Genomic DNA, 26,761 nt, shown 5'->3' on the forward strand with positions numbered 1-26,761 from the left:
GTTGAAATTGGCACCGAGTCTGGAAGTCATCGTGGCGCAGCACCTCTGCCGGACAGCTCCAAGCCCGCGATGTCAGGTTGTGAGAGGCTGATGGTCGAACCGGCTGTGCGGTTGGTGTCGCTGCCAATAAGCAATCCGCATTCTGATGAAAAAGGAAGGATGGTGTTGAAGAGAGAGTCCGCCGGTTTGTGGGGTGGAAGAGTGTATTGGGTGGGGTTGTTCTCGAAAATGTGTTAGTGCATTGCTGCAAACAGTTGCGGGAACACTAACATTCTGTGGAGCACATCAACCTCCAGCCAGCCCAATTACAGCGATATGTTGTTGTTCGAGTTCATCAGCCGCAGTTTCTCTTAAATATGGTGGGCATCTTGAACGGTTCACGTTGGCCCCTTCTACCTGATATCCAGCCTTATATTTGAAGCCATTCTCATGTTCACGAAGTGAAGCAAATGTCGAAAGTGTCTTAAACCACCATCAACCTCACCCTCCCATGTCTTCTTGATCCAGGGGTAATCCTCCCTCAAAATGACACCCGAAAGATTCAACATCCCCCGAGCCTTCAACTGGATCCTCCCAGCCCAAGTCTTGCTAGCCGCAGTAGCCATCTACTCCTCCACTTACGTCTTCAACCTAGCCACAATCACAACAATCCTCACCATCATCGCCGTAAGTAGGTTCCCTCCTCATATCCCCAATATATCACTCACTAACCCCCCCAGACCAGCATCCACCTCCTCCTAGCCCTCTCCCTCTGCCTCATACATTCCATCCCAACCCGAAACACCCACCAAATATTCATCACCCCCATCCTCCTCCTCCTCCTCCTCCTCCTCCTCCTCGGCACCGGCCTCTGGGCCGCCAGCCTCTGCTATCACGCCAAACAAGTCGACCTCCTCCTCACCTACCCACTCCTCTCCCAAACCACCACCCAACCCCTCACCCCAACCTGGTCCAAAATCGGCCTCGCAACCACCGCCCTAAACCTCTTTCTCGATCTCGCCCTCCTCCTACTCACCCTCTCCACCATCATCGACCAAAACCCATCACCACCACCACCACCCTTACCAACAACCATCAGTTACCCCCAACAACAGTCCCATTACACCACCCACCACCAATTCACCACACCAACCTCCCCTATCCCTCCCGTCCCCCCTATCCCAAGCACCTACTACTCCCCCGCCATCCCCGAATCACGCATTTAAAGATAGCTACCATTCCTCTCAAGAAAATAAGTACTCCTCTCAAAATGATATACACGCCTTTCAACATAGCCAACACGCCCTTATGCCTAAAGATAATCAGCACCCCTTCAAAACCCACCAACCCATCCAATACCTCTAAAACAAAACCATACAAATAACACAAGTACGCATCATACACATCATGCACATACACACCACCATCAACCAAGTAAGGGCTGGTAAAACACAAACTACACGCTTCATCCACACCCCTACTAACTACATCGCTACATCATCTACATTCCTCGCACTAATTTCCCCCAACAACTTGACCCCCTGATCAACACAAACCAACCAGTATGATTTCATACCTCCCCCATCTTACAGAAAGAAAGAAAAAACCGCTGTTGAAACAAGACTGCCGAACAAAAGTATCGTCTGCTGTTGTGTAATGCCCTCCTTTTCGAATCAGACATGCCTCATTCATGATTCGATTTGCCATTTACGTCCGCATCCTCTCCAGCACTGGATCCTGCACCTGTTTAAGAACTTGCTCCAGAACTTGCTCCAGAACTTGCTCCAGAACTTGCTCCAGAACTTGCTCCCCCATTTACTCCATCACTTCCTCCCCCATTTGCTCCAGCACCAGCTCCTGGAGCCAGCGTATCTTCACGCGTCCCGAACGTCACGAACGTCGAAGAGCTGGCCCAAGACACCGGCCGCCGCAGTGGGGGCAAAGACACCGGCCGCCGTGCTACTGCCTCCACAGCATTTCTTAGAGATCGTACAATTCGCCAATCCTCCTCCGTCATCTCGCCTCCGCTACGCCCAACAGAGCGAGGCGGGGCCCCAGGCGTCCGGGACCTCATTGAGCTGGGCAACACCTTCGGCTGCACTGGTGTTGTTCCCGCACCCGCTCCAGCATTTCCTCCAGAACCGGATCCCGCACCCCCTCCAGAACTGGATCTCTAACCCCCTCCAAAACCAGATCCCTTACCCCCTCCAGTACCAGATCCCTCACCCCCTCCAGCACTAGATCCCGCATCCACCTCGGAACCCGAAGCCACACCAGCTCCCGCACCAGCTCCCTCGCCTCTGGTATGCCTGATATAGCGAGGCGGGGCCCCAGGCGCCCGGGACCTCATTACCCTGGGCAAAACTTCCGGCTGCACTGGTTTTCTCGCACTCGCTCCAGCATTTGCTATAGAACTGGATCCCGTACCCGCTCCAGCACCCCCGCCAGAACCCGAGGCCACATCAGCTCTCGCACCACCGCTTGGAACTAGCGTACCGTCACGCGTCCGGAACATCATGTTGCTAGACAAAACTTCCATTGGTGTTATTTCCGCACCCGCTTTAGCACTTGCTCCAGAACTGGATCCCTCACCCCCTCCAGCACTGGATCCCTCACCGGCTCTCGCACCAGCTAACGTACCGTCACACCTCCGGAACCTCGTCGAACTGGGCCAAACCCACGGCCGCAGTGGATCAGAACAAGCTCTTCGAGCCAGCAAATCTCGCGGATCCTCTTCCGCCAGCTCGCCAGTCCTGATATTGATATAATGAAGCACGTTCTCGGGCATTTGAACCGCCACCCAACCGGGCAACTCGTCCGGCTGCAGCGGTCGTCTCGCAGCCGCTCCCGGAGCTAGCTAATCTCGCGGATCCTCCACCGTCACCTCGCCCGTGCCGGTGTTGATATATTTAGGCACATTTCCCGCCGTCCATATCTTCACCCAACCGGGGCAATGGTCCGGTATCATCTGTAATGCCTCCACAAAACGTGCTGGAGCCCGCCAAGCAGCTGGCGGGTCCTCCGGCGTCTCCTCGCCGCCTGTGCTGTTGTTGACATCGCGAGGCGCGTTTCCAACCCTCTTCAAACTCAGCAAATTGCGCAAATCCTCCGGCGCCACTGGTGGTGTTCCCCTACCCCCCTCTCTTTCCAGCGGATCCTCCCACGACCTCTCGCCTGTGATCTTATTGATGTAGTAAGGAATGTGGTCACGCGTCCGCAACTTCACCCAACCGTGGCAATGTTCCGGCGTCAGTATTTCTCCCCCAGCACCTCTTGGAATGCGATCACCTCGCGGGTCCAGCCGCGTCCTTCTGGGTGCGCTTCTGGAGAAGTCGGCATAGTAATGTCTGCCGGCAGAGTCGCAAAATACGTCCCAGTCAGGGGGGAAATCACGACGTCCCGGGTGCCGCCATACGTTCTCGAGTTGTTCCTGTGTTCCTCGCGGATCATCATAGGTCTCCTTCCCGGTCTTGAGGTTGATGAAAACTTTGCCGCTGTCCTTCCGTCTACATACCCACTCAGGGGGGAGCGGGATTTCTCGTAATTCTTCGTCCTCCTCAAAAGAATTTTCCTCAGAAGGATTATCGTTTTGAGCACGCTGAGCAGCTGTTGTAGATGACTCGCCTCGCTGGGGGCCTTCTCCTATATCGTAACGGATTCGTTTGCGTAGTGCCTTCGGGTCTCGTGCGCGTATTCCTCTGATTTCTGTATTTGGGTCTCGTAGGCGTATTCTTCTGACATCTGCCTTTGGGATGACTTCTGCCTTTGCGACGACTTCTGCCTTTGAGACGACTTCTGCCTTTGGGACGACTTCTGCCTCTGGGATGACTTCTGCCTTTTGGGCGCCTTGTGCCTCTGGGACGGTTTCTGCCTTTGGGACGACTTCTGCCTTTGGGGCGACTTCTGCCTCTGGGACGGGTTCTGCCTTTGGGTCGACTTCTGCCTCTGGGACGGTTTCTGCCTTTGGGTCGAGTTCTGCCTCTGGGTCGACTTCTTTGTCTTTTCCTTTCAGTGCTCGTTTACCCTCTGGCGTGAGTTTGTCCAGCTCCGTCTCCTCGACTCCTCCGCTTTCCGCCTTTGGGGTTGCTGGCTCGGGTGGTGCTGGTAGAGCGCAGCAACACATATAACGCCCGAAAGACCTCTAGCCACATTCCAGCTCATCACGTCTCACAGCCTCCCAGAAACGGACGCAGGATATAAGAAATAGCAAAAAACCCAAACCACCCAAGACGGAGGATACCACCGTTGTGACCACGAGCGTTGTGTTCGGGTCCCTTTTGTCAACGGGTGCCATAGTGGTGATGCTGAATGGTGTCTGCGTGTTGATGTCGGTAAATCTACTGGTAACGAACGAACAATCGCGGGCTGACTGATAATATTGGCGATAGACTGATGACACTGGTGATGGGAGAGGGAGAGGGAGAGGCGAAGAGGGAAAAACCCAGATGTCGTTGAACCATAAGACCTCTGGAAGGCAGGTTCCTTCCCCGAAACTTGGTCGGGGCAGGGGCCTGTCAACTGCCCCGAGAGTGAGCCCGAAAGGGAAGAAACCTAGGCTCGCGCAACGAAAAGTCCCCATAGAAGTGGAAGGATCATGGTGAAAAAGCACCCGCGCAGGAAAGTGCCCTCGAACACCAGAAAGAAACATCAGTCACAAACTCGGGCACCCTCCCCACAAAATAATTGGGACAGCAAAAGTAGGTTTGACCTATGCCATATTCGTGTCAATCATTTGTGATGAGAGAGTGCTCAGGGTATCCATTCATCAATCTCGGCTCGTATCAAAAGTCTCCCCGTTCAGTAAGACGACATTGCCATCTCGCTGCCTTGGCGCTGCTGTTGTTGCTGCTGCTCCCACGTCTTCCTGCACACCTCCTTCATGAGCCTCTTGGGAGCCATGCGCCCAGTCATCAGCTCAAAGGCCTCGATGGCCATTTCCGCGACCACCTCCAACCCGTCGACGACCACCCATGATGGCGACATGTGGTCTCTGACAGCATGCATCTGGGCTACCAATGGAGTTACCAAAGGCTCGTAGGCCAACTAGAGCAGAAAAGTCAGCAAAATACCTAGATATCACAACAGCTGGCTCATCTGATGCTTACCTCGACCACGACGCCACCAGTCGGACTCCTAAGCCAGTCCAGAGGCATCTCAAAATCAGCAGGCGCGGACCCATTCGCGCTGGTAGCTGGAACACAGGAGATCACCATCGTGGGAGGTTGGTAGGCCCGAGGCCATGGCTCTGACAGCGATGGAAGGACTCGGCATATCTCATGTGACCCTCCTTTTGTGCCCACAATTCCCTGTGTTGCCGCCCAGTCGTTGAAGTGCTGTGCAACTTGGTTGGCATTTGGTGCTGTTCGGTTGTAGATAAAGATATTACGGCATCCCAGCTGAATCAGCGCATAGATGGCAGCTCTGGCCATGCCACCGGCGCCAACAACTAACCCGGTAGTTTTAGATGGCTGGACATAATTCCGTGGACTGATAGCCCTCCGAAGGCATGTCAAAATGGAGCTCCAGTCGGTATTATCACCAAAGAACTCGCGTGCAGGCCCGGCCTTGTTTCGGGAGTTGGCATGGTCGAGAATGGCGCTCGTCTTTCCCCTGAGTGGAAGCAGTACGTTGACTGCTCCTATTGCGGTGGCATGGTGGCTCTTGACTTTGAGATGGGGCATGATGGCAACCTTGAAAGGGGCTGTCAAGCTGGCCCCCCCAAAAGAGTCTGATAGGCAGATCTGGTTCAGCCTGTCGATCGTAGAGCACGTTACATCCTGGAAAGTGTGTGGCATCCCGCAGAAGTCGTAGGCCGCACTATGCATGGCCGGTGATAGCGAATATGATACGTGGGAGCCGAGTACGTAAAACTGCAGCGGATCCAGAAGAAACTGCCGGAAAAGCAATTCATACGAGTGATAGTAGGTAGAGACCGTGGCAAGGTGGTCTCGCTCATTCTCCATATCTGGATGCTTCACGGGATTTAAAATCCTGCTTTGCAGTGGTGTCCGAACGCCGAGGACGGAAAAGTCGTAGGCCACAAGTGGTGGCTTTGGGTCTGGTACTTCTTGCTGTAGCCTCTTCTTGAAGCCTTCCAGAAGCTCAGCCGGGCTGTCATTTGTGCAGAAGCGGACCATCCGCACCACCTCGCACCCTAGCCCCTGAGCCCTCTTGTAGTTTTCCATCTGTCTGTCGTCCTGCCAAGCAAGGGCCCCAAAGCCCATGTACCAGAAGTTCCCAATGATCTTTGACCTTCCTCTGTGCCGTAGTACCCGGTTCACAAACTCGTCATGGCGCTGGAGATCTAAGCTGATATAGTCAACGCCGAGACGGAGGCCCAGCTCCAACAAGTCAGCATCCATGGCGTCTTTTTCTTCCGGCGTTCGTCTTCTTTCCCCTCGTGGGTTTTCTTCCACATGGTAGATGATTGGAATGCCGAGTTTTCTCCTTATCAAGGCGATTTGTCTCGCAATAACGTTCATCAGATCGTCTGGCCAGTGATCGATGATGAACTCGACGCAATCTCCTCTCGCCTCAAAATCATCCCATTCCAGATCCATGTCCATCAAATAGGATAGTCTGAGTCGCAACGCGTAGGAATATGACCGGAATTCCGGTGGCACTGAGCTCACAGAAAATGGGCTCTCCAACCAGGCCTTGGTGGCGCCCCTCCCTGTGACGATGTCGAGAAATCTGGTAAAATCTTCCCTGGCACTTAAAAGCTTCGATGGCCCAGACTGTCGGCCATTCAGTGGTGTGCTGGCCCCCGAGCTCGTGCCCGAAATGTGACCCCCATATTTGTTTGGAGGATCATAGAGGTTGTAGTACTCAAAATTGGAGCAGCTTCTATGCCGCTCGTCGGCTTTCAGGAGCTGTTGAAGGTCGGCAGCGTCCAAATGCCGGGCAATTTGCTCCTTTTCGCGGTGAATGTAGACGACAGGGTTGGTGCTGGAGTACTGTCTTAGTGCGTCCTGTGCCTCTCCCGTAAGGCTGCTCATGCCACATTCGATGATACACCCGGTCCTGTTGCTGTCCAACATTCGTTTGAACACCTCGGTATCCTGCCTGGCAAAGGCCTCCCTGCCATGTCGGGCGAGATACTCCCCACGTGATAATCCCGTGGTTTTCTCAAAGTAGTGCTCCTCTGTGACCAGTCGTCGGCGTAGGTGAAGAGCTCCCATGAATCCCAAGGTCCGCTTCCCTGCCCCGCGGCATCCGACGAGGACAATGGATGAGTTTGCCTCGAAGGCCCGTTCATTTTTTGGTGGAGCCATGGTGTTGTCCGTGGCGTCGACACGGCTGTTGAAATAGTCCTCAGCTCGGTGGTCTCTTGTGGTATCGATATGGCACCGTGAGCTGGACCATTGGTGCGTGATCAGGGACGGGATGAAAAGTCGAGAGGGGGCTTCTGATGCTAGTATCTTGATTTGTGAGACTGAATAATAATGAGTGAGGGCATCTACCTATCAGATAATCGGACACAATTCAGGCCGCAGATGAAGGCCCGACTCCCAGTCGCCATCTTGGACCGTGGAAATGTCGGCAAATCGGTCGGGACTGGCAGGCGGGAAAATGTAGACCCTGCATTGGCCCGGGCAGTGAAGCCACCCCCGCAACGATGCTGCGACAGCGGGACTCGGGTGCCGGGTCGTCGGTGTTTAGTGGGTCACTGCCCCAGCAATGCCCCAGGAAACGCGCCAGCGTTTGCGGGGAACATGGCAGTGGCTACGGGAGATGCAAAGCACAAATTCAGTTTGAAATAATGAAGCACATGATGTCCAATGGGAGATCATGCAACAGATGCAACGTATGAATGCTACGAATGGCAGCTGTCATGATACCTCTCGGCCGAGATGGCAAGAAACCTCCACTGGGAACCATGAAGAAGGAGGGTGCAGCAGGCTTAGGTTGAAGGCCATCCATTACCTGCCCTGGCATATCAGGCCCTGCCGGAGGTTAAACTCCACTCGAGGTTCACGTCATGTTGAATAATGAACTTGTAACAGATGTCCTGAAATGTGTATAATGAATCAATGCCAAAATATCTAGACTACCTTGGGTAGACATGGAGACCAAGACGTGCCGTGTGATCCCCCGGACACGCCCCGCCTCCGTAGACGTTGAATTTTTAGGGGCGCTTCCGGGGCACTGGCTCGGGCCGGGTGCTAAGAGCGCCGGAAGCGTGGGCCCGAGCCCCCACGATTTCCCTGCAAATCAAAGTCCCCGCGTTCGGCACCGCGCTTTTCTCCTGCCAACTCGAACACACCTGTTTCCCACCGACATACGGCATTGGCTGGCTCTGCTCTGCTGCTCCCTCCGTTCCTTGTGGATAAAGTATTTCTTCCGACCAAGTCTATGGGCCCCGCCCGTTCCGAAGCCCCAGGAAAATGGAGTTCTCCGTCGAGGAACGCGCTCCCCTAGCCACCAACACCAACCCCGTCTCCGGTGGTGCTACCGCTTCCGGCCCTCCGCCTCCCCCAGCCAGTGACACCGGCGCCGATGCCGGGAGTGAGGCTCCGGCCAATCCCCGCAAGAGGAAGAAGGCCTCTCGTGCGTAAGTGTCTCACTCTCTCTACACCACTGACGTGTCACTCATACCCATCTCATAGTTGTGACTTCTGCCATGTCAACCATCAGCCATGTGACAATGGCAAGCCAAAATGCAGTGTCTGTACCAAACATAACAAGCCATGTTTATATCTCCGTCCAACCAAGAGACGTGGTCCCCAAAAAGGCTACCGCACTGCTCTCAACACCTACAAGGAGAGTGCCGCCGCATGGGGAGCTGTACTGGACGCCATCCCTGGACTTGACGCCTTGATAGAAGGCCATCTACGAGGAGCCGCCGGGAAGAGCATGATAACCGCTATCAAAGATTCCAATCAGCAGGAAGCCTTGATCAGCAAGTGGCAGCAGAGCTCAGTCTTCAAAGCCTTCTTTGGTCACAACGGCCCAGCACTCACTCCACCCACAGAGAACAACAACAACAACAACAACAACCAGACCATATTAGATTCCAAAAACAACATTCTACCATCACAAGAAGTCGACGAAGAAGACGCACCAGAAGAACCACCCGCCCGGCCACCACCAGCAAAGAGAGCCACACTCCAACCACCCGCCCCAAGAAGCCAATCAGCATCAAGCTACGTGGTACCAGAACAACCAAGAACTCCAATACAATTCCCCCAACTGGGCTCTCCTTTCCAACCAAAAGATTCCGCCAGCTTATCAGACATTGTAGCAAAAGATGCTGCCCAGGCGTATGTCCTTGTTTCTTCCTGTTTTTCAATTCGCAACTTCTAACAGTCTAAACACAGAGCCATGAGGACCTCACAAACCCTCGCCTCTCTAGGCTTCGCCCCAGACGAAACAATAGCAGATTTCTACAGCATGGGCTCCAACCCAGAACCAATAGCCGACTCCAACGACCCAGACTTTGACCCGTCGCTCGGCAGCGAGTCGGAGCAGAGGGCTTATTACGAGTTGCTGATGGGGAGGATGTTTCCTGGGTGATGTCTTCTTTTGCTCGAAAGGCTATGAAGTCAATTGTATTATATTTATTATATTACCAAGCATTATGTGTTGATATATATGAAGGATGAGGTGAGTCAACCGTCTCAGATCAAACAGTGCCAACTGGAAACTAACATCAGCCCAAGAAAGTGGCTGACGATCTCAACTGGGTGAAATTTGGAGGGTTGTGGGAGATGTAAAGTTCTGTACAAGATGAGAAATTTGATACCCGCCTTTTTGTGCAACCGAATCTGCATATCAAGTTAGACGGTGTACCTATTCTAGCAATGACCCAGGACCGAGATATTCTTGCAAACCCATCTCACTAAAATCCCAGGAAACATGATGATGCTTTCTTTATCCGCAATCTGATGGAAACTTGATGCACCCAAGATTAAAATGATAAAGTCTCATCACATTAGGTTCTGGATATACCTGTAGTTTGCATGCTATCTCCCTCTCTCTCTCTCACCACACACACACACACACACAAATGTCTCTCATACTATACTCCCTAATATACTTTCTCAGCCAAGTTATATCCCATATATTCTTACTCTTTCTAATTTTCACTCTTCCTTGTTTTTTTTTTCTTTCTTTCCGCTCTTGCGTACCAATTCTCCCACCCCTCCATCCCTCTCATTCACACACTCACAAACATTGCAACACATAACAAAGACCCAATACGTACCACCTATCACATCTCCACCTCTCCTACGCAGCGCCCATTTATAAAAGTCATCCACCTACACATCCTTATCATAAATTTCACACCGAAAAAAAAAATACACAGGATCATCAACAAACTCATCGGCTGTGAGTGTAGAAGAGAGTTGTCTCAGCTGTCTAATAAGTCTACAAAACATGTTGTCAATGAGATGTGTTCAACAGCAACTCCAAGGTACCACCACATCACACGGAAAACATTAGAGGAGAGCGTTCTCTCCTCGATAGACACTACAAATGAGCAACGCTGTGGGTGTGTATTGGTAAAACTTCTACCCCTAAAAGAAACTATCTAAGGATATACTATGGGAGAAAACTCTTTGAGAGGAAGAAAAAAACAATGTGAGAGAAATACCAGTAGTCTACCCATGAAAGCCAGTAACCGTATGACCAAGAGATCACAATAAAAAACATCTGTCAACACACTTCATTGCCATGCCACCACACCAGTCTCCGCTGCTATGAGCCGCTTTAACTACCAGCTACCAAACAACAATGCAAAATACAAAAAATTACAGACACACAACCATACTCTTACACAAAATCTCACACCTATTTTTTAGAATACACACCCTTTTCCGTTCTCCTTTTATATAACCCCACTTCCCACCCTTTTCCCTATCCACCACCACTTGTACCACCCACCCTCTTTGTCCGACTCCACCGCCGAATTTCCCTCTCCCTTGCCCATTCCTCCCATTTGGCCTTCCTCCACTAAAGTAGCCCCCCATGCAACTCCCCCAACAACCCCTCAAACTCCTTCCTCGCCCTCTTCCTTTCCACTTCCCCCACATCCTCCAACAACTCCCCCTCCTCCTTCCCCCTGATAATCCCCCACGCCCTCCTAAACTCATCCCTGATCTTGACAATCCCCTGGTGCGTCACCGTCCTGGCAACATTGTGATCCGTCTCAAACGGGTCCTCCACCGCAAACAAAAACCTGAGCCTGACTTCCTTTACTTCACCACCGCCACCACCACCAGGAGTCCCAACACCACTACCACCACCGCCCGGAGACAAAACCCCCCCTGCCGGACTCTCCACCACCGTCTTCGCCCCCGTCCACCCCTTCTCAACCTTGCTCATGAACCCCCCCTGCCTCCTCAAACAAATCACATCCCTTCCCCAATCAAAACCCTTCCCCGTCCTGTGGTTATTATGGGCATAATACTCGAAAAAGCCCCTCAACAACATCCCCAAACTCTCCCTGTTCATCGTCAGCTCGTTGCCCTTCGCCAGCCTCTCAATCTGCGCCTCGTCTCGCCAAAAGTGGATGGGGTACCCCTTGCACATCTGTGGCGGCTGCCCAGACGGGCCGAGGAGCTGCAAGTTAGGCACCACAAACGGCCGCGCAACGTTGATAAGGTAGTGCAGCATCATGATCGCATACCCGTAACTCCCCAGCGTGCCCCGGTAGGGCGAGTTAATTTGCCTCACCTTGGCCCAGTGCTTGACAAACAAGATGAGCGGCCTGACCCTCGGATCGCAGAGGGAGTAGCACCTCAGCAGGGTCGTGTTCTCCACCGCTAGATGAGCAGAGAAGTTGATGTCGCACTGGACGCCTATGTTCGACTTTGGGAACTCGAGACGGTCTCTGTGCAGATCTCGAGGTTGGTTGGGCGGTTCAATGGCTGGGTCCCCCAGCTGCTTGATCGTTGCCATGAGCTCATCGGATTCATCCGGCAGGGGAACAGCCAACTCGCCAGTCTTGTCGTTCTTCGTCATCGGTCCCCGAAGCAGAGCAACATAACACCTCACCAAACTCGCCGCCGGTTCCTGATATTGCCCTTTCTGGAGACACCTCTCATAATCCAGCGCAAGCTGGAGACTCTTGTGTCGTTTCGCCACGGCTCCCAATGTTGAGGCGTAGGGGAATTTCGAAAACTCATCCACCTGCTCGCGAACCTCGCTGTTCCAGATGCCATTGATGTAATGTCGTATAACAATCGGAAGGATCGTGTCCCCAGTTGACGACTCGTCGCACCCGCCCAGCTCAACGAGCAACTGATTCGCCCTTTTGTGAAAAGCCACCACCGGCTCATGCGGCATCTGCGCAAGATGAAGAAGCGCAAGCGACGGAATCCGTTTCAGCGTCTCAACATAGTTCTGGACTTCCTTCTGATACGTCAGCGGATCCTGACCGACATTGCTACGGTGCATGAGGTCCCTCCAGCGTGCCAAGGTGGCAAAAGACCGCCGCTCCAAATTATCGTCTTTTTCTTGTACCGGTCGATCTTCCCACGACTGAGCCAGAATCTCTCCTTCGATCTGGAACAAAACTCCCAACAGGGTCCTCGGCAGTTTCAAGGTGAGAAGTTCGTGTTCGTTCAGATTCCTGGAATTCAACAGCGCCTCCCGCACCTTCTCGTTGGCAACACCCCGCGCAAACGCCAGACAGACCCGATTGAGAGGCTCGATCCACTCGGGCGTCATCGAGGAGACGTTGGTGTGGGTTATGTCGTAGCCGCCGAGCTTTCGAAGAACCTTCTTGGCGGCGTTGTGGTAATTCGTCAGACTCCGTCCATCTTGCTTGAGAGACTCAAGTAGCTGCTTGGGAGTAGATACCGCTTCACTTTCCTCAACAACACGTGCCGGCTGTTGGCTTTCGCTTCCAGGCGCAGGAGGTGGTTGTGCTTCCTCAGCTCCCCGGATAGGCTCAACCTCGTCATGCGTATCCTCTACATCAACCTCGGCCTCTACCGTTCCCTTTTCCCAGTCCTCCCTTTCCTTCAACAGCGCAACCCGTAACTCCTCTGGCGGCTTCTCACAAATCTTGATAATAGGCACTCTGGTCCGGGTAAGCAGCCTCGCACCCAACCCCATGTCAAGAAAAGCCTTTTCGATCAGCCTCGGTATCGGAGAACCTGATGCCTCTGGTTGAGGGTCCAACAACGGGGCAAACAGGCCCAAGTCCATATCCGCGTCCTTGGTTGCAAACCCAGACATCAGACTTCCAAAACACTTCAGCTGGACACTCTCTCGTGGAAACCACGGTTCGCCGGCTTTTTCGTTCTCGAAATTGGTTATGACATCCCGGACGACCTGCTCAATCCTGACTCGGAAAGCCTCCTTCTCTTGAATCTCAGCGGGATTGATCTCGGCATTTGCAACGACTTCGTTGCAGATGTTCTCCAGATGTTGTGCCTGCGCCAGAACCTCCCTAGTAATGCTAAATGCACTGCCACTACCCACAGTTTGATGACGGTGAGGGTGTGGCGGCTGGTTCCTAAACCGAGGTGACTGAAGGTCGGGCCGCACGGGCGACGGAAGGGCTGGGGTGATGACATCCATGGGATACTGTTCCGCAGGAGGATTCATTTGTTTGGGGCCCTGATAAGATCGTGAGACTTGGTGCCGCGTTTGTGTGAACGGAACGCCGCCTTGACCTGGGTCAGGTGGGAGAAAAGTAGCCGAGTGAGACCGGTAAGCTGGTGCTTCTCCCTGCAAAACACCATCGTTGCCTTCAGGTCCCTGGGCTTGTGGCCATCCATGAGGCTGACCGCCACCGCTGCCGCCGCCTTGCCTCTGGTTAGGTGGGAGGAAAGTAGCTAAGTGAGGCCGGTAAGCTGGTGCTTCTTCCTGTAAAACACCACGACCGTTGCCTTGAGGTCTGTGGTTAGCACGCTGTCCCTGCCAATGGCCGCCTCCCCTGCCTCCACTGCCTCGAGACTGATGGCCATGGCCACCACGCTGCTGTTGGTTGAACGGTTGCTGGTTTTGATAGTGTTGGGAATTCTGCCATTGATGCTGATGCTGAGGCTGATGCTGATGCTGATGCTGATTCTGATGCCGGGACACCGGCTGTGGTAGAATCTGAGGTTGGAATACCGGCGGTGGTGGAACTAGAGGCCGAGGGTCGATGGGGATGGTGAGTTGAGCAGCCAGCTCGCGACGCTGACTCTGGTTCAGACGCTTCTGACGCTTCTGTCCAGACGCATCCACCACGACCTGAGTCTCAGCAATAACCCCCTGCTGCTGCGGTCCAGCAGTAGACGGGCCTTGACTTGCAATCGTCATATTCCCAAAGCGATCCTCGAGGCCCTGGCCAGGCTGACCAGATGGAGGAGGAGGTTGTGCCATTTTCCACACAATGACCCGTCTGAGTTTTGGAACCCCTCGACGGCGTGCCAGTCAATGCTGTGGGTATGGAAAAACGAGGGTTGGCCTCATAGGGCTAGTTAGGGAGAAGGTCGCCGGCGTGGTAGCTTTTGTTGACTAGCTTGGATTCACAATGGCGCCGCGTAGAGCTATACGGGAGTATGTAACCAGCCTTGTTTGGCTTGGTCGAAAAAGTATGAATGAAAGCCGAGTTGGCAGAATTTGCAAACGCGTCTGACAATGCTGGGTAGAAGGTAATGATGATCCCAAAGTAGTAGCTGTTTTGCCAGCCGCAGCAGACTGGTAGAGCCTCTGGAGGAAAGTTGTAGAATTCTCGGTCAAGGTTGTAGAGCAACACTTATTTCATTGCTGGTGAGGGAAACAACTTCAGCGAATGACCCCACTATCGCTGTGAGTTGGGAGCGATTCGGAAAGCGCCAAGGGTTACCGTGCACGGGCCATATCAGCTGGACCTTTGAGACAACCAAGCAGGAAAGTGGTCTTGGATGATTATTTTACTTTTTTTTAATTGGGCTGCACAAAACGCTGGTCTAGATGTGTCTATCTGCAATGTTCATCACGCTAGATCCGCTACTTCCACCTAAAAGTGATGCCCGTTCACGACAACCTTCTCCTCCGCAATCTCCTTGAGCACCTTGTCCAAGAGCCCAGCGCTGGATGCCACGAAGCCCAGGAATGGTGGCGATGGCCGAGTGACCTTACTTCTGTACTCGGGGTGGGCCTGTAAGCCAACAAAGTATGGGTGGTCCTTGAGCTCAAATGCCTCCATGCGGTTGCCAACATCGTCCCGGGCAACGAAGTGGAAGCCCTTGCTCTCAAGCTCATCAACCATGTCAGGGTTGACCTCATAACGATGTCTATGACGCTCGTGTGTCACCTCAACACCTCCGTAGAGGCCACGGAGCTTGCTCCATTCGGTACCGGCCTGGAAGAGAGTTGGCCGTGTGCCAAGTCTCATGGTACCACCCATCTTCCTACAGGTTTGTTAGCTCCATGTCCTGGGACTTTCGTTTTCTCGTTGCACTTACTCCTTGGAGCCCTCGGGCATAAAGATGACAGCCTTGTGCTCGGCGTTGTTGTCAAACTCCTCCGAGGTGGCATTGGGCCTGCTGAGCAAATCCCGGACCGCCTCAATGACGGCAACCTGCAGACCGAGGCAGATACCGAGATAGGGGATCTTCTTTTGACGAGCGAACTTGGCCGTCGCAATCATACCCTCGATACCTCTGTTGCCAAAACCACCGGGCACAATAATCTAGATGGATCTCAGCTACCGAAAAAGAAAATCGTCCAAAATTAGGGGGAATACATACCCCCTGAACACTCTCCAGAACAGCCCAAGCGTCCTTGTACTTGGATGGGTCCTTCTTGAGCATGGCCTCCTCCAAATGCTCAGAGTCGACATTGATCAGGTTGAGCTTGCGCTTGAGGTGCATGGAAGCGTGCTCAAGCGCCTTGACTACCGACAAGTAGGAGTCCATGTGGGAGGTGTACTTGCCAACCAATGCAAGCTGAACTGGCTGGAGATCCTTGGGGACGTCAATGGTCTTCTTCCAGAGATCCCACAGCTTGGCACCTTCCTCCTTTCTGCTAGCATCCAAAGGAATCTTGTCGAGCTGGAGACCCTTGTGCAAAAGCGTGAGCAGACCTTGCTCCTCAAGAAGGACAGGGACCTGGTAGATTGTCTCCATGTCATGCACGCCAATGACCTGGTCGAGGTCAACTTGGCAGCTGAAGGCAATCTTCTTGATGGTGGCATCGTCGAGGGAGGCATCACACCGGCAGGCAACAAGGTCTGGCACCAGACCAGAGCTCCGGAGTTGTCTGATGGCGTGCTGGGTGGGCTTGGTCTTCTCCTCTCCGTGGATCAGAGGAACGAAGGAGACGTGGATGTTGAAGAAGGAGGACTCGGGATCTCTGACGAGCTTGTGTCTCAGCTGCACCAGGGCCTCTACGAAAGGCCCAGACTCGAGATCACCAATGGTACCACCCAGCTCGATGATGCAGACATCTGGCGTCGCACCCGAGTCATCGACTGGGATCTTGGCAACCCGCTCAATGGTGTCATTGATCTGCTGGACGATGTGAGGCACGACCTGGACGGTCCGGCCAAGGTAATCTCCCCTTCTCTCTTTCTCCTATGGCACAGGAATCATGTCAGACCTGGAAGGGGATGCAGATTTACGATCAGACATACGATGACGGCTTGGTAGACCTTGCCGGTTGTGATGTTGTTGTCCCTGGTTAGTTGTATGTCGAGGTATCTGACAAACGTCAGTATCTGGTCTCATGCAAGGAGAGATGAGACGGATACGAGTTACCTCTCATAGTTTCCAAGATCGAGATCAGATTCACCACCATCGGCAAGCACGAAGCACTCGCCGTGCCTGAATTACAAGTGTTAGTTATGCGCCGGTTGTCTCGTATTGGGAGCTGGTGGCATACTCTAGAGGCCCCAATGTGCCGGCATCAACATTGAGGTAGGGGTCAATTTTGATGGCCTGGAAGAGAACATGATGAGCCGAGAGCTACTGAATTGGATGAAGTTTTTACAGTAACGCCTACCGTGACCTTGAGACCAGCCGTCTTCAGAAGAAGACCAGACGAGGAGGCTGCGTGTGTGTGTTAGTCGAGGAGACAGCAGAAAGCAGGCGACGAATGAATGTGTCACCACATACCAATAATTCCTGTCAAAAAAAGGCATGTCAGCGCTTGGCCCCTCCTCGCTATCAGAAAACGGACTGCCCCTCGATTGGAGCGTGGTGGAGAGACTTCAGCCAACAGAGGAACTGACCTTTGCCAATGCCCGAGATGACACCACCGCTCACGAGGACGACACGCATTTTGAATATGGATATCGGCCGGTACTGGATATTTGAGCTGATGGTTGCTAGGGATCGTGAGAGTTTGGTGCCAAGAGATATACCCTCAAAAAATTTGAGAAGGGAGGACGGCAGAAAAAGGTACCCTTTTGAGCGTCTGGAGGCGCGCACTTTTTTGTGGGGCAAGCGTTTTTTTGGTTTCAAACTCCACGGTGCCGGTGGAGCGAGAAGGTGAGACACGAGAGTCACGGCAGGCAGAGAGCACTTGACTTCCAGGCAACATCCTGTCGTGATTGGCTGGGTATAGGCTTAGGATGCTCTCATATACAACATCGAAGTGAAATGAGTCTTATCATTGCTCTGCCGTTGCTGCTCCATTGCTCTCTTCGTGGTGATTGCCTGGGATGGTAGGTGGTATCCAGTCCCAGAGCTAGATCAAAAACTCACACATGCTCTCGAACAGTGGCTGGAGCGAGCCTCGACAACTAGAGTTGCCGCAAGAGCATAAGGTTCAACTCAACTAGTACTTATTCTCCAGAGGGCTTGGGTTTGGGTTTAATCACCTCGTATCCCAGCATCTGCCGCTGTCCGGAAAGGTCAGCAAACCTCTCCAGTCCATGCCCCTCTCGAGTCTCGACTTACAAGAAGAGAGAAATTCTGGAATCAACCCCGCCAAACCTTGATGGTCGAGCAGGGTGGTCTGTGCTCACCCGGTCCCAGCAGTGTTCTGCCAAGCCATCTGCGGCTGCCTTTTTAGCGGGTCCCTTTGTCATCCATGCCCGCTGCCAGCCGTCGCCATTGATCACTCCAAGTTCTTTGACAGAGGTTAACTTTTGGCATTGACAACGAACAACCACCGACCACTACCCAAGTATCGACGACCACTTCTCTCATATCCGCCGCCGACCGGGTTCAACCAAGGAATTTTCGGAGATCGATCGATTTACGCCAGAATCTCGCTGCCGATTACTCTGTCGCGCCGCCATCTTCAGTCGCGCTCTTGATGACGACTTGAGCCATCGATTGCATCTTTCTTTCGCGGGCCTCCTCCGTGCTACCATCGGCGCTTTGACGCGCCTTCTAGTCTTCCACTCATCCCATCGAGTTTCACAAGTCACCACACAATGAGCGCGCCACAGCAGCAACCGCCTGGGCCTCCCCGTCCCCCAGGCGCTGCCCCAACCTTCATCCGCCGCAAACCCAACACAGACCCCTTGAGAGCGAGAGTAAAACCCAGAGCCAAACCCCTCCACGCCTTACCCCCAAAGGGCAAAGAGGCCAAAAGGCTGGTCGACTCCTCCGGCGAGCTCGACAAGGAAATCGAGAGAGAATACGCCAGCAAGGTCGAGCAGCTGCGTCAACAGCGCGCACGGCATGGTGGCTGGTCAGATCAACCCGCCGGCAGCGTCCAGGAGTTCCCTCTTGTCCTCACCAAGAAGGCTTTCCGCGAAGGAATTCGCCACCATGTCATGCGGTTGCACAAGCAGATGGGCGGAGCAGAAGTCGACATTGATTTGTTGAATCAGGACCAATTTCCCCGACCCGTCACATTGCACCGTCGCGACCCGCGCCTTCCTCCCGCTTATCGGATGGCTATGAAGCAAGACGATGTCCCAATGGACCCCGAGCAGCAAGCTGAGATGGACCGCATCCAAAAGATGAAGGCTGACAAGGAGGCCCAACGGGCCCTTGATCAAGCCCAGATGGCCCCGGTCATTAAGGACAACAACCCAAAGCCGAAGACAAACACCAAGAAGGAGAAAGCTTCCGCCTTTTACGGCAAGCACTCCGACGCCCACAAGAAGCAGTCCGGCCTGCGCTACGAGGAGACACTTCCATGGCATCTTGAGGATGCCGAGGGCAAGGCCGGCGTGTGGGTTGGCTCTTATGTGGCCGGTCTTTCAGACAGCAACGTCGCGTTCGTTATTGACGGTGCGCGTTTCCGCATGATCCCCTTGGAGCGGTGGTACAAGTTTGACGAGAAGCCAAGATTTGACACCCTCTCGCTCGATGACGCTGAAAAGCTCATGTACGAGGTCAAGGAGGTCAAGCGATGGGTCATGAAGGACAAGGAGAGAGAGGAAAGATTGCGGGAGAAGCTGGAGACAAGAATGTTCCTCAACGGCCCTACCAGGGTCAAGACTGAGAGCGCCACTTCTCGCGCCGCTCGTGGATCCGAGAGACAGGATGACTACGAGTTGGATATCTCTGGCGACGAATTCCAAGATGATGATGAGACTCCTGGTTTTGAGGCGGATGATGAGGACGCCAAGGAGTCGAAGGAGCGTGTTCGCAAAGAACAGCTGGCTTCCAACTTGTTCGGTGAGGGTGAGGAAGACAAGGTTGAGAAAGAGGAGAGGGAGAGGCAATTGGAGAAGCTGAAGAGAAAGATGATAGGAAAGCAGACGATCAAGGGATTGGTGAAACTGGAGAAGGCGATGGACTACGACGACATGTCCGAGAGCGACTCTAACAATCCGTTTACGGACTCTTCGGATTCCGACGACTCCGACGAGGAAGAGAAGAAGGAAGAGGAGAAGAAGCCTGAGCCTGTCACTTCGGGGTCTAATACCAAGGGGAACACCACGCCTTCCAAGAGCGCAATTGCCAATAAGAAGGGCAAGTTGAAGCGGGCTGGTTCACCGGAGATGTCGGAGTCGAGCGACATCGAGACGGCCCGGAAGAAGATGAAGACTGGCAAGGGGTCTAGCGTGCCGAGTCGGATGGGCACTCCTATTCCTGGCCGGCCGAAGGTCATGCCGGGGGCTACGAGTGACGGGGAGGCTACCGCTGGGGAGGGGTCTGATGGCGGTGCGATGCTGAAGAAGAAGTTCAAGATGAAGGCGCAGCGGCCTGGTGGGACGCCTTCTGGTTCGAGGGCGGGTAGTCCTGCTCCAGCCGGTAAGCTTTTTCCATCTGCTGTCACTCCTTGTCATACAAATCTAACTCGTGAGAAACAGGTCAAGCCTCCAAGACGGGCACCGCAACGCCCAGCGGCTCGCCGCCTCCGTCCTCGAAGCCGGTTGCTAAGATCACGGCGCAGGAGTGCTACGAGGCGCTGGCCCGACACACGAACGGCATTGCGCTCGTGCCGTTCATGTCGCAGTTCAAGCACCGGATTGACAAGCCGGGGTCTACTACGAGGCAGGAGTGGATCCACATGGTCAAGAGCTTTTCTGACTTTCATCATGAGACGAAGTTGCTCAAGGCGAAGCCGGGGTGGAGGCCTAGTTAGGTATTGTCGTTGAGTTTTTGTATAACACTGTTGAGTTTGGGAGGGGATAACGGCTTAGCACTAGTGATCATAAAAGGCAAGATGCTGATGAAAATGGGAGGATGTTTTTCTGCGGGTTATGGAGGTTGTTATGTAAGGTACTCGGGATGAATACTTTGGGGCCCGAAATCTGGGCTGGAGGAGCTGGCTTGGGGCTATCAGCGAGTTGTTTTTTGTTTTTTCTTTTTTTTTCTTTTTTTCTGTTCACTCGCTTTGCTTTTCTCTAGATCGAGGGATAGGCAGATAGGTAGAGCAAATTATTTTTTGTGATATTGAAAGGATGCTGGTGAAAGGTGATTGTTGACGAGTTACTTTCCTTGCGACTACTGTTCCACAGCAAATCAACGATATTGAACTTTATCTAGAGCATCCCTAACATCAGACAACAACCAGAAGAAGTATTTTCCATTGCATTCACTTCACTTCACTCACCAACTCAGCAAATTATCACCCCTACTGATATGAATGATATGAACTATTGCGTTGTGGATAAAATAATCGTTATTGCGATTTAGAGTAACACGGATAGCAACCATCACCCTTGTGCATTTTTTTTTTCAATTAGGTGGGTAGGGAATAAGCCTTTCTGACAATTCTTCAAGGCATGTTAACCTACAGTATCTTTTAACCAGCTAATTATATTTTTGAGACCTGCTGACTATCTTTCAAGGGCTAGGTTTAGCACCTGCTTTGCTACAGTGCAGGATATAATTAAAAAAAGAAATCACTAAGTCCTTTCTATATACGCCGTCATTTCTTCCATCGAGCCGATGGCTTGATCAATCTTCGAGTTCGGAAAGATTCAGTTGATGGGAGTGAGTCTCCGCTGACTGGTCTGGTAGATCCGTGTGCTCTTTTCGAGCGTGGAAGGAAGTCCGCTTTACGAGTCTTCCCCTTCTGCAACCCTAATCAACGCCCAGCAGTTCTTTGAGCAGAGAGGCTGGATGACAGTCGCAACAAGCCGGGCAGACACATCAACAAGCAAAATGTACGTAGGTAAACAAACCACAAATACATAAACCCTTCATTTCGCATCTCATAGTATCCTAATGTTGCTCATGTTGTGTTGCAAGGTAAATCTCTCTCCAGAATCGAAAATATTGATTGCCCTATCAGCGTACTACGAAAATGCTTCCTAATCCTTAAATGAATAAATAAACTCATAATAAACCCTCATGTCATGCCCCCATCCATCATCCCATGCTCGTCAAAATGCCAACCGCGTGTGCCCACCAAATGTAGTATAATGTCATGACGATCCGACCAGTAGTCGTACTGTCGTCCCGTCATATGCTCACCATCGAGACACCCCTCCCCCCCCCCCAATAAAAAAAAGCAGCCGCTAAACACTCAAGCAAGTTATACAAAGGGAAAGATGCGCCGCCAAAAGTCAAGCTTAAACAAGCTCAAACCCCCCCTCCACCACCACCGGCTCATTCTCCTCCCGTCTCTCACTCGTCCCGCTCCGCAACACCTTCTTCGCCTTCCTCCCCTTCACCGCCTCCCCGTTCCCATCCACAACCTCATATTCCTTCTCCACCAGCTTCTCCGTCTCCTTCTGCGTGTTCCTAGCCTTGACAAAAACTTCCAGCGTCACCGGCCGGTCGGGAGAGTCATGCCTGTCAAACGAGTACAGTACATCGTCTTGTGGAGCTAAAGTCGGAATAGTAGAAGCGTTGGCGTCGTTGAGGTCAGCAGCGTTGATGTTTTTGGCGAGGTTGTTCTTGATGACTGAGTCGGGAGTGTGCCAGTTGGAGCGGCCCTTGACAATGTTCTGTCCGACGGTGGGTTTGCGGGCGAAGTGGTAGCTTTAAATAAGAGAGGATATGTTAGAGTAAGGTTGACTAAAGAAGGGGATGCAGAGGACATACCGATCAACATATCTCTTGTCGGGCTTCATCTTGGCAATGTGAGCATCGTTGGAGTACTTGACAGGCTTGACCTGGTCCCAGAAGCCCTCAGTCACCACACCAGAGAGGAAGCGGCTGCCATGCTGCCACTTGGTATTGTGGTCCTTGACGCGCTTTCGCTCCTTGGCGCTGTGGCGGAGATCGCGCTCGAACTGGCGGGACTCAATGGTGAGGTTGGCCATGGTGATAGTTGAAGATGGATGAGATGGGTATCGATAAGGTAGATGTAGTAGTCGGCGATAGGTATCTCGTGAAGCGCAGCGCGGGGATGGAATAGTCCGCAAGAAGAGCTTCAAGGATGGTAGGGGATGTCAAAGATGATGATTGAACAATCTATCGATGAGATGTGGCAAGAAGGCAAGTAGCAGGTTGTATGTGTGTCTGGGAAAAGGTTTCCAGGAAGTCCCCAGGATATGAATCAATGGTAAAGTTTACCGGTTGCCGGGTGAGAGGTTGAAATAAGAGTGGTTTGGGGTGTAAGTGGTAGCTTCCAACGGACCCTGACAAATGATGCAAAAGCCCCCCTGGGGCGGGTGAAATGGAAAGGCTCGTCTTTGTTGTTTCCTTGGTTGTGTGATTGTTCAGACAGGTCAAGTGCTTCCAGGAGCGCTTGACTTTAAACAACACAAAGAAGGCCCCGTGTCTTCTCTTTCGGGACGCCGGCCGGGTGACTCAGATGAAGGCAGTGAGCAGGTCGTGTAATTGACAAGCCCCTGTTGGCGAATCGCGATAAGATGCCGAGATGACGAAAGCGGAAATACTAGCTGCAACGAGCCAATAGGATGTGAAGGTACAAACTGAGGACGACAGGAGTGTCTTGGGCTCCAGCTGATGATAACGAGGTATGTATAGGTGTATAGTTCTTTGACAGAGTTATACAGAATAAGAGAGAGGGAAAAGAAAGGAGAGGCCTCGAGATAGGAAGGGGCTGGACACAAGAGAGGCTTATACTCAGTCAAGGAGGCTTATCGGCCTGTTTGGGAATGCCCAGGATCCATGTGAGAATGGCGGGTGCGGGTGATAAAGCTCGAGCGGGAGGTGGGGAGTGGGAGTGGGAGTGACAAGTGACGACAGGTCGGCGTGTGACACTTGTGAGCACCCAGCAGCTGCAGCTGAGACGGTGGACATGGACAGTGCTCGAAAGAAATATTCTTGGCTTCTCTCAGGGTTGACCATGATGAAATGGCGGCCCAGGCCTGATCAAGGTAAACCGGTTTAGCGGACATGAAACAACCACCGTCAGGCCCGTTTCCAAGCCACCTCCAGTGGCTTCGTCAGCAAACTGGAAGCGGTCGTGGTCCCAGTAGTCCCCTAGAGATGTTAGCAGTGACGGCGTCATCTGGGGTAACCTAAGCTTGTAGACATCAAGATGTTCATGCCGGATGTCAAATGCCGGCCCATGCACCACACCCTTCTCCAACGCTTGCCCTCGGGTGCCCTGCAGGTGGATGATGCATCGACCATCCGGTGTTTCCTTGAACGGGCAGCCACTGACGAGACTCGTGTTACCCACGGGCAATGGCATCTCGACATTGATGAGAACGGGGATGATGTCTCGAGATGAACATGGTCGAGGTTCAAGGTGCGATTGGCAATTGACAATTGGAGTCGGATGCCACCACTGAACCATACAAGTGGATGCCTCTGTGGAGAGCTGCAAGGACCCCCACAACCGGCCCCCGCCAAGCTCACCCTTCTGCTAACTGCATCACCAACATCTCCAGAGCCATCTCACGACACAAGCATGTGCTCTCATGGGTAATCATTCATATCTACCGGTTTCGTCCGTCTTGCTCTCCAACTCTCGATCGGAATGCTCGTGTCAAGCGAGTTCTTCCGGACAAGTCCGCTGACGCGATTCAGCTGGTCCCCAGTCTTTGAGGATCACAGCCGGCCGGCAAAGGTACATTCCAAGCGCGCGCGCGCGATAATGATAAGGATAACGGACGTCATCCTACCCTCCCCCCTCTCGGATCTCGATACTTAACCCTGTCTGTGTTGTCCCCTTCACCGCATCCTCAACAACCGTTTATCATCGACTAGTCAAGTCTTGTATGGTCTAGAATCCAATAATTACCACATAGCAAAACCCCCCTTGGCTCAAAGGAGAAAGAGAGAGGCAAAGAGAATCGAAACGAAAGGCGGCCGGGGTGTCGGCTGACCTCTCGCTCTTCCTCGTGAACGGGGTCTCAGGTCATTCACCTTTGACTCGGCCGCAGACACGTACCTGAGTTACCGAGGACCCCGCACACTCTCTCAGCTTCCACATCTGCTTATTGCACAGTTTAAAAGTTCCGACCTCGGTATTTGCAACTTCTTATCTCCATGTAGACGCAGAAGAGTAACAGTGTGAAGAACTCAGGGGCGGCTATCGGGTTGCAAGATTGGAAGATGACCGCATAGTGGGAGTCCATGTGTCACGCTGAATGGAAGCGCCGGGTGTGGTACTCAATATATTCTAGATGTGTTCAAACAGGATGGGAATGTTGGCGGACCACAAACTAAAGCCCGATGTTTGGTCCATTCCCCGTGGTCTGTCAGATCACGGGTCCCCATATCGGGCTCAGCTTCGCCTCCCGCAGCAGCAGCGCAACAACGCAGTTTTGGGGCTTGGAACTGGTCGGCTGTCGTGAGCTGACCCAGACTTCTTGGAGGAATTTCAATCGTAGCATCACACTGTTAGTCGATGAATGCGAGATGGAATTGCCCCTGTCCCAAACCAACCGGTGTAGCCAGCCAGCTGTGACCTTGATGGCCTTATCGGCTTATCACCCCTTATCAACACCTTATCAGTGATGTCACCCAGTAGCACTGCAAACGCGCTGCAGCGCAACGCGACCAGAGCAACAGCAGCCTTGTGGGGCGGAACAAACCGCTGCAAGACATTCTTGTCGCAAACACCAAGCAGCCAAAATTTCGGCCATCACCACCACCAAACCCAACCCAACCTCACACCCCCAAAAAAAAAAAAAAAAAAAAGATACCCCATAACCGCCCACAATGCCAACAGACAAAGCAACCTACCTAGCAACCCACTACCTAACCGCCGACCCCCCTAAATCCACCACCACCTCTTCCAGCTCCACCTCCAAAAAACGAAAACGCTCCTCCAAGACAGCCGCCGCCCCCGTCGCCCAAATCAACAACCTCCTCATTCATGACTCCGATGACGAATCTACCTGGGCCAACCCCAACCCAAACCCCGACTCCGACTCCGACGGCGACACCCCCATGACCATCGCCGGGCACACCTCTGAATTCCGCAAGTCCAAAAAATCCGCCTGGTCCACCGTCGGCACCGCCGTCCTCCCCACCACAGTCAAGAAACGTGACGATTCCGACAACATTGCAGATGCCGTCCTCGCAGCCGCGAAGAATGATGCTGCTGCCTTGGGTCATGACTCTGATGACAGTTCGGAGGAGGTGGATGACGACCCAAGACAGGTAAAAATGTCAAATGGCATGCGCCCGGGGTTGCAGTCTGCAAAGTCGATAACGGAGCAACTTGCCAGAAAGGCAGAGGAGGAGAAGAGAGAGTTGGAGAGGTTGACCAAGGCGATGGAGGAGGCAAAAAAAGCTAAAGAGGGGAAGGAAGAGGAGGATGAGGTTGTTTTGCGGGATGCTACCGGGAGGAGGATTGATGTCAGCTTGAGGAGGGCGCAGGCACGAAGGGAGATGTTGGAGAGGGAAAGGGCTGAACAGGAGAAGGAGGCGCTTTTGAAGGGGGAGGTGCAGGCTAGGGAGGCGGAGATGAGGAGGGAGAGGTTGGAGGGGGCGAAGTTGATGACGCTTGCGAGGGGGAAGGATGATGAGGAGATTAATCGGGAGCAGAGGGAGGAAGGGAGGTGGAACGATCCCATGGCGCTGTTTTTGGAGGGGGATAAGGGGGGGAAGGGGAGGAAGAAAAAGGGTAAGGGGAGGCCGGTGTATCAAGGGCCGGCGGAACCGAATCGATATGGGATAAGGCCGGGCTATAGGTGGGATGGGGTTGATAGGGGAAACGGGTGGGAGAAGGAGAGGTTTAGGATACTGAATAGGAAGGAGATGGTGAAGGGGTTGGAGTATGCTTGGCAGATGGATGAGTAGATGCACACTTCTTGGTGTTAGTAATAATGGACAGCGAGGGCTCGTTGGTAGTGGGTAGAATTGCGACGGCGGTTGCAAGTTGTCAAAAGTAGGAAATTATACCCAAGCAGGATGAACTCCAGCATCAACAGGGCTAGTTCTGGTGAAGAAGTCAACAACAACCAATTGGTTTCGTGGTGTAGTTGGTTATCACGTCAGTCTAACACACTGAAGGTCTCCAGTTCGAGCCTGGACGAAATCAAAGCGATTATCTTTTGCATATATTATCACATGGGTACTGTGAGGGTTTTTTTTTTTTTTTTTTGGTTTTTTTTGGGGGTGGTACTGGT

General features: G+C 52.9%; 9 protein-coding genes and 1 non-coding gene across 10 annotated transcripts; 5 read left to right on the plus strand and 5 right to left on the minus strand.

Annotated features, from left to right (window-relative positions):
• Window positions 1–293: 293 nt before the first annotated feature.
• QC761_0052430 (uncharacterized protein) lies at window positions 294–1,392 on the plus strand. The gene is made up of 3 exons (XM_062872493.1): window positions 294–359; window positions 442–666; window positions 720–1,392. Exons 2-3 carry the CDS (start codon window positions 526–528, stop codon window positions 1,203–1,205), a joined length of 627 nt encoding a protein of 208 aa, XP_062733389.1. The 5' UTR covers window positions 294–359; window positions 442–525; the 3' UTR covers window positions 1,206–1,392.
• A 402-nt stretch (window positions 1,393–1,794) lies between these two features.
• On the minus strand, window positions 1,795–4,102 carry QC761_304575 (uncharacterized protein; the record flags this gene model as incomplete). The annotated part of the gene is made up of 4 exons (XM_062877601.1): window positions 1,795–1,836; window positions 2,104–2,288; window positions 2,407–2,800; window positions 2,864–4,102. 4 exons carry the CDS (start codon window positions 4,100–4,102, stop codon window positions 1,795–1,797), a joined length of 1,860 nt encoding a protein of 619 aa, XP_062733390.1.
• A 587-nt stretch (window positions 4,103–4,689) lies between these two features.
• Window positions 4,690–7,545, minus strand: QC761_304580 (uncharacterized protein). Its single transcript, XM_062877602.1, has 2 exons — window positions 5,085–7,545; window positions 4,690–5,022 (listed from the first exon to the last, which is right to left on the minus strand). Exons 1-2 carry the CDS (start codon window positions 7,251–7,253, stop codon window positions 4,777–4,779), a joined length of 2,415 nt encoding a protein of 804 aa, XP_062733391.1. The 5' UTR covers window positions 7,254–7,545; the 3' UTR covers window positions 4,690–4,776.
• Window positions 7,546–8,022: 477 nt separating this feature from the next.
• Window positions 8,023–9,860, plus strand: QC761_304590 (uncharacterized protein). The gene is made up of 4 exons (XM_062877603.1): window positions 8,023–8,533; window positions 8,589–9,242; window positions 9,300–9,585; window positions 9,642–9,860. The coding sequence occupies exons 1-3, from the start codon at window positions 8,367–8,369 to the stop codon at window positions 9,493–9,495; spliced, it is 1,017 nt and encodes a 338-aa protein (XP_062733392.1). The 5' UTR covers window positions 8,023–8,366; the 3' UTR covers window positions 9,496–9,585; window positions 9,642–9,860.
• Window positions 9,861–10,935: 1,075 nt separating this feature from the next.
• QC761_304600 (uncharacterized protein) lies at window positions 10,936–14,301 on the minus strand (the record flags this gene model as incomplete). The annotated part of the gene is made up of 1 exon (XM_062877604.1): window positions 10,936–14,301. The coding sequence occupies one exon, from the start codon at window positions 14,299–14,301 to the stop codon at window positions 10,936–10,938; it is 3,366 nt and encodes a 1,121-aa protein (XP_062733393.1).
• A 519-nt stretch (window positions 14,302–14,820) lies between these two features.
• On the minus strand, window positions 14,821–17,264 carry URA7 (CTP synthase ura7). The gene is made up of 8 exons (XM_062877605.1): window positions 17,159–17,264; window positions 16,906–16,952; window positions 16,786–16,841; window positions 16,662–16,727; window positions 16,538–16,604; window positions 15,654–16,478; window positions 15,369–15,595; window positions 14,821–15,314 (listed from the first exon to the last, which is right to left on the minus strand). Exons 1-8 carry the CDS (start codon window positions 17,181–17,183, stop codon window positions 14,921–14,923), a joined length of 1,707 nt encoding a protein of 568 aa, XP_062733394.1. The 5' UTR covers window positions 17,184–17,264; the 3' UTR covers window positions 14,821–14,920.
• A 286-nt stretch (window positions 17,265–17,550) lies between these two features.
• Window positions 17,551–20,728, plus strand: TFG1 (transcription factor IIF subunit tfg1). The gene is made up of 3 exons (XM_062877606.1): window positions 17,551–17,569; window positions 17,626–20,063; window positions 20,123–20,728. The coding sequence occupies exons 2-3, from the start codon at window positions 18,287–18,289 to the stop codon at window positions 20,395–20,397; spliced, it is 2,052 nt and encodes a 683-aa protein (XP_062733395.1). The 5' UTR covers window positions 17,551–17,569; window positions 17,626–18,286; the 3' UTR covers window positions 20,398–20,728.
• Window positions 20,729–21,503: 775 nt separating this feature from the next.
• On the minus strand, window positions 21,504–25,009 carry QC761_304630 (uncharacterized protein). Its single transcript, XM_062877607.1, has 2 exons — window positions 22,308–25,009; window positions 21,504–22,244 (listed from the first exon to the last, which is right to left on the minus strand). Exons 1-2 carry the CDS (start codon window positions 22,526–22,528, stop codon window positions 21,833–21,835), a joined length of 633 nt encoding a protein of 210 aa, XP_062733396.1. The 5' UTR covers window positions 22,529–25,009; the 3' UTR covers window positions 21,504–21,832.
• A 337-nt stretch (window positions 25,010–25,346) lies between these two features.
• On the plus strand, window positions 25,347–26,432 carry CWC26 (Pre-mRNA-splicing factor cwc26; the record flags this gene model as incomplete). Its single annotated transcript, XM_062877608.1, has 1 exon — window positions 25,347–26,432. The coding sequence occupies one exon, from the start codon at window positions 25,347–25,349 to the stop codon at window positions 26,430–26,432; it is 1,086 nt and encodes a 361-aa protein (XP_062733397.1).
• Window positions 26,433–26,599: 167 nt separating this feature from the next.
• QC761_0052520 lies at window positions 26,600–26,673 on the plus strand. The gene has a single exon. It is a non-coding gene; the product is annotated as a tRNA-Val (tRNA).
• The last annotated feature ends 88 nt before the right edge of the window (window positions 26,674–26,761 follow it).

Source organism: Podospora bellae-mahoneyi, chromosome 3 (genome assembly GCF_035222275.1).
Source record: "Podospora bellae-mahoneyi strain CBS 112042 chromosome 3, whole genome shotgun sequence".
Lineage (NCBI taxonomy): Eukaryota > Fungi > Ascomycota > Sordariomycetes > Sordariales > Podosporaceae > Podospora > Podospora bellae-mahoneyi.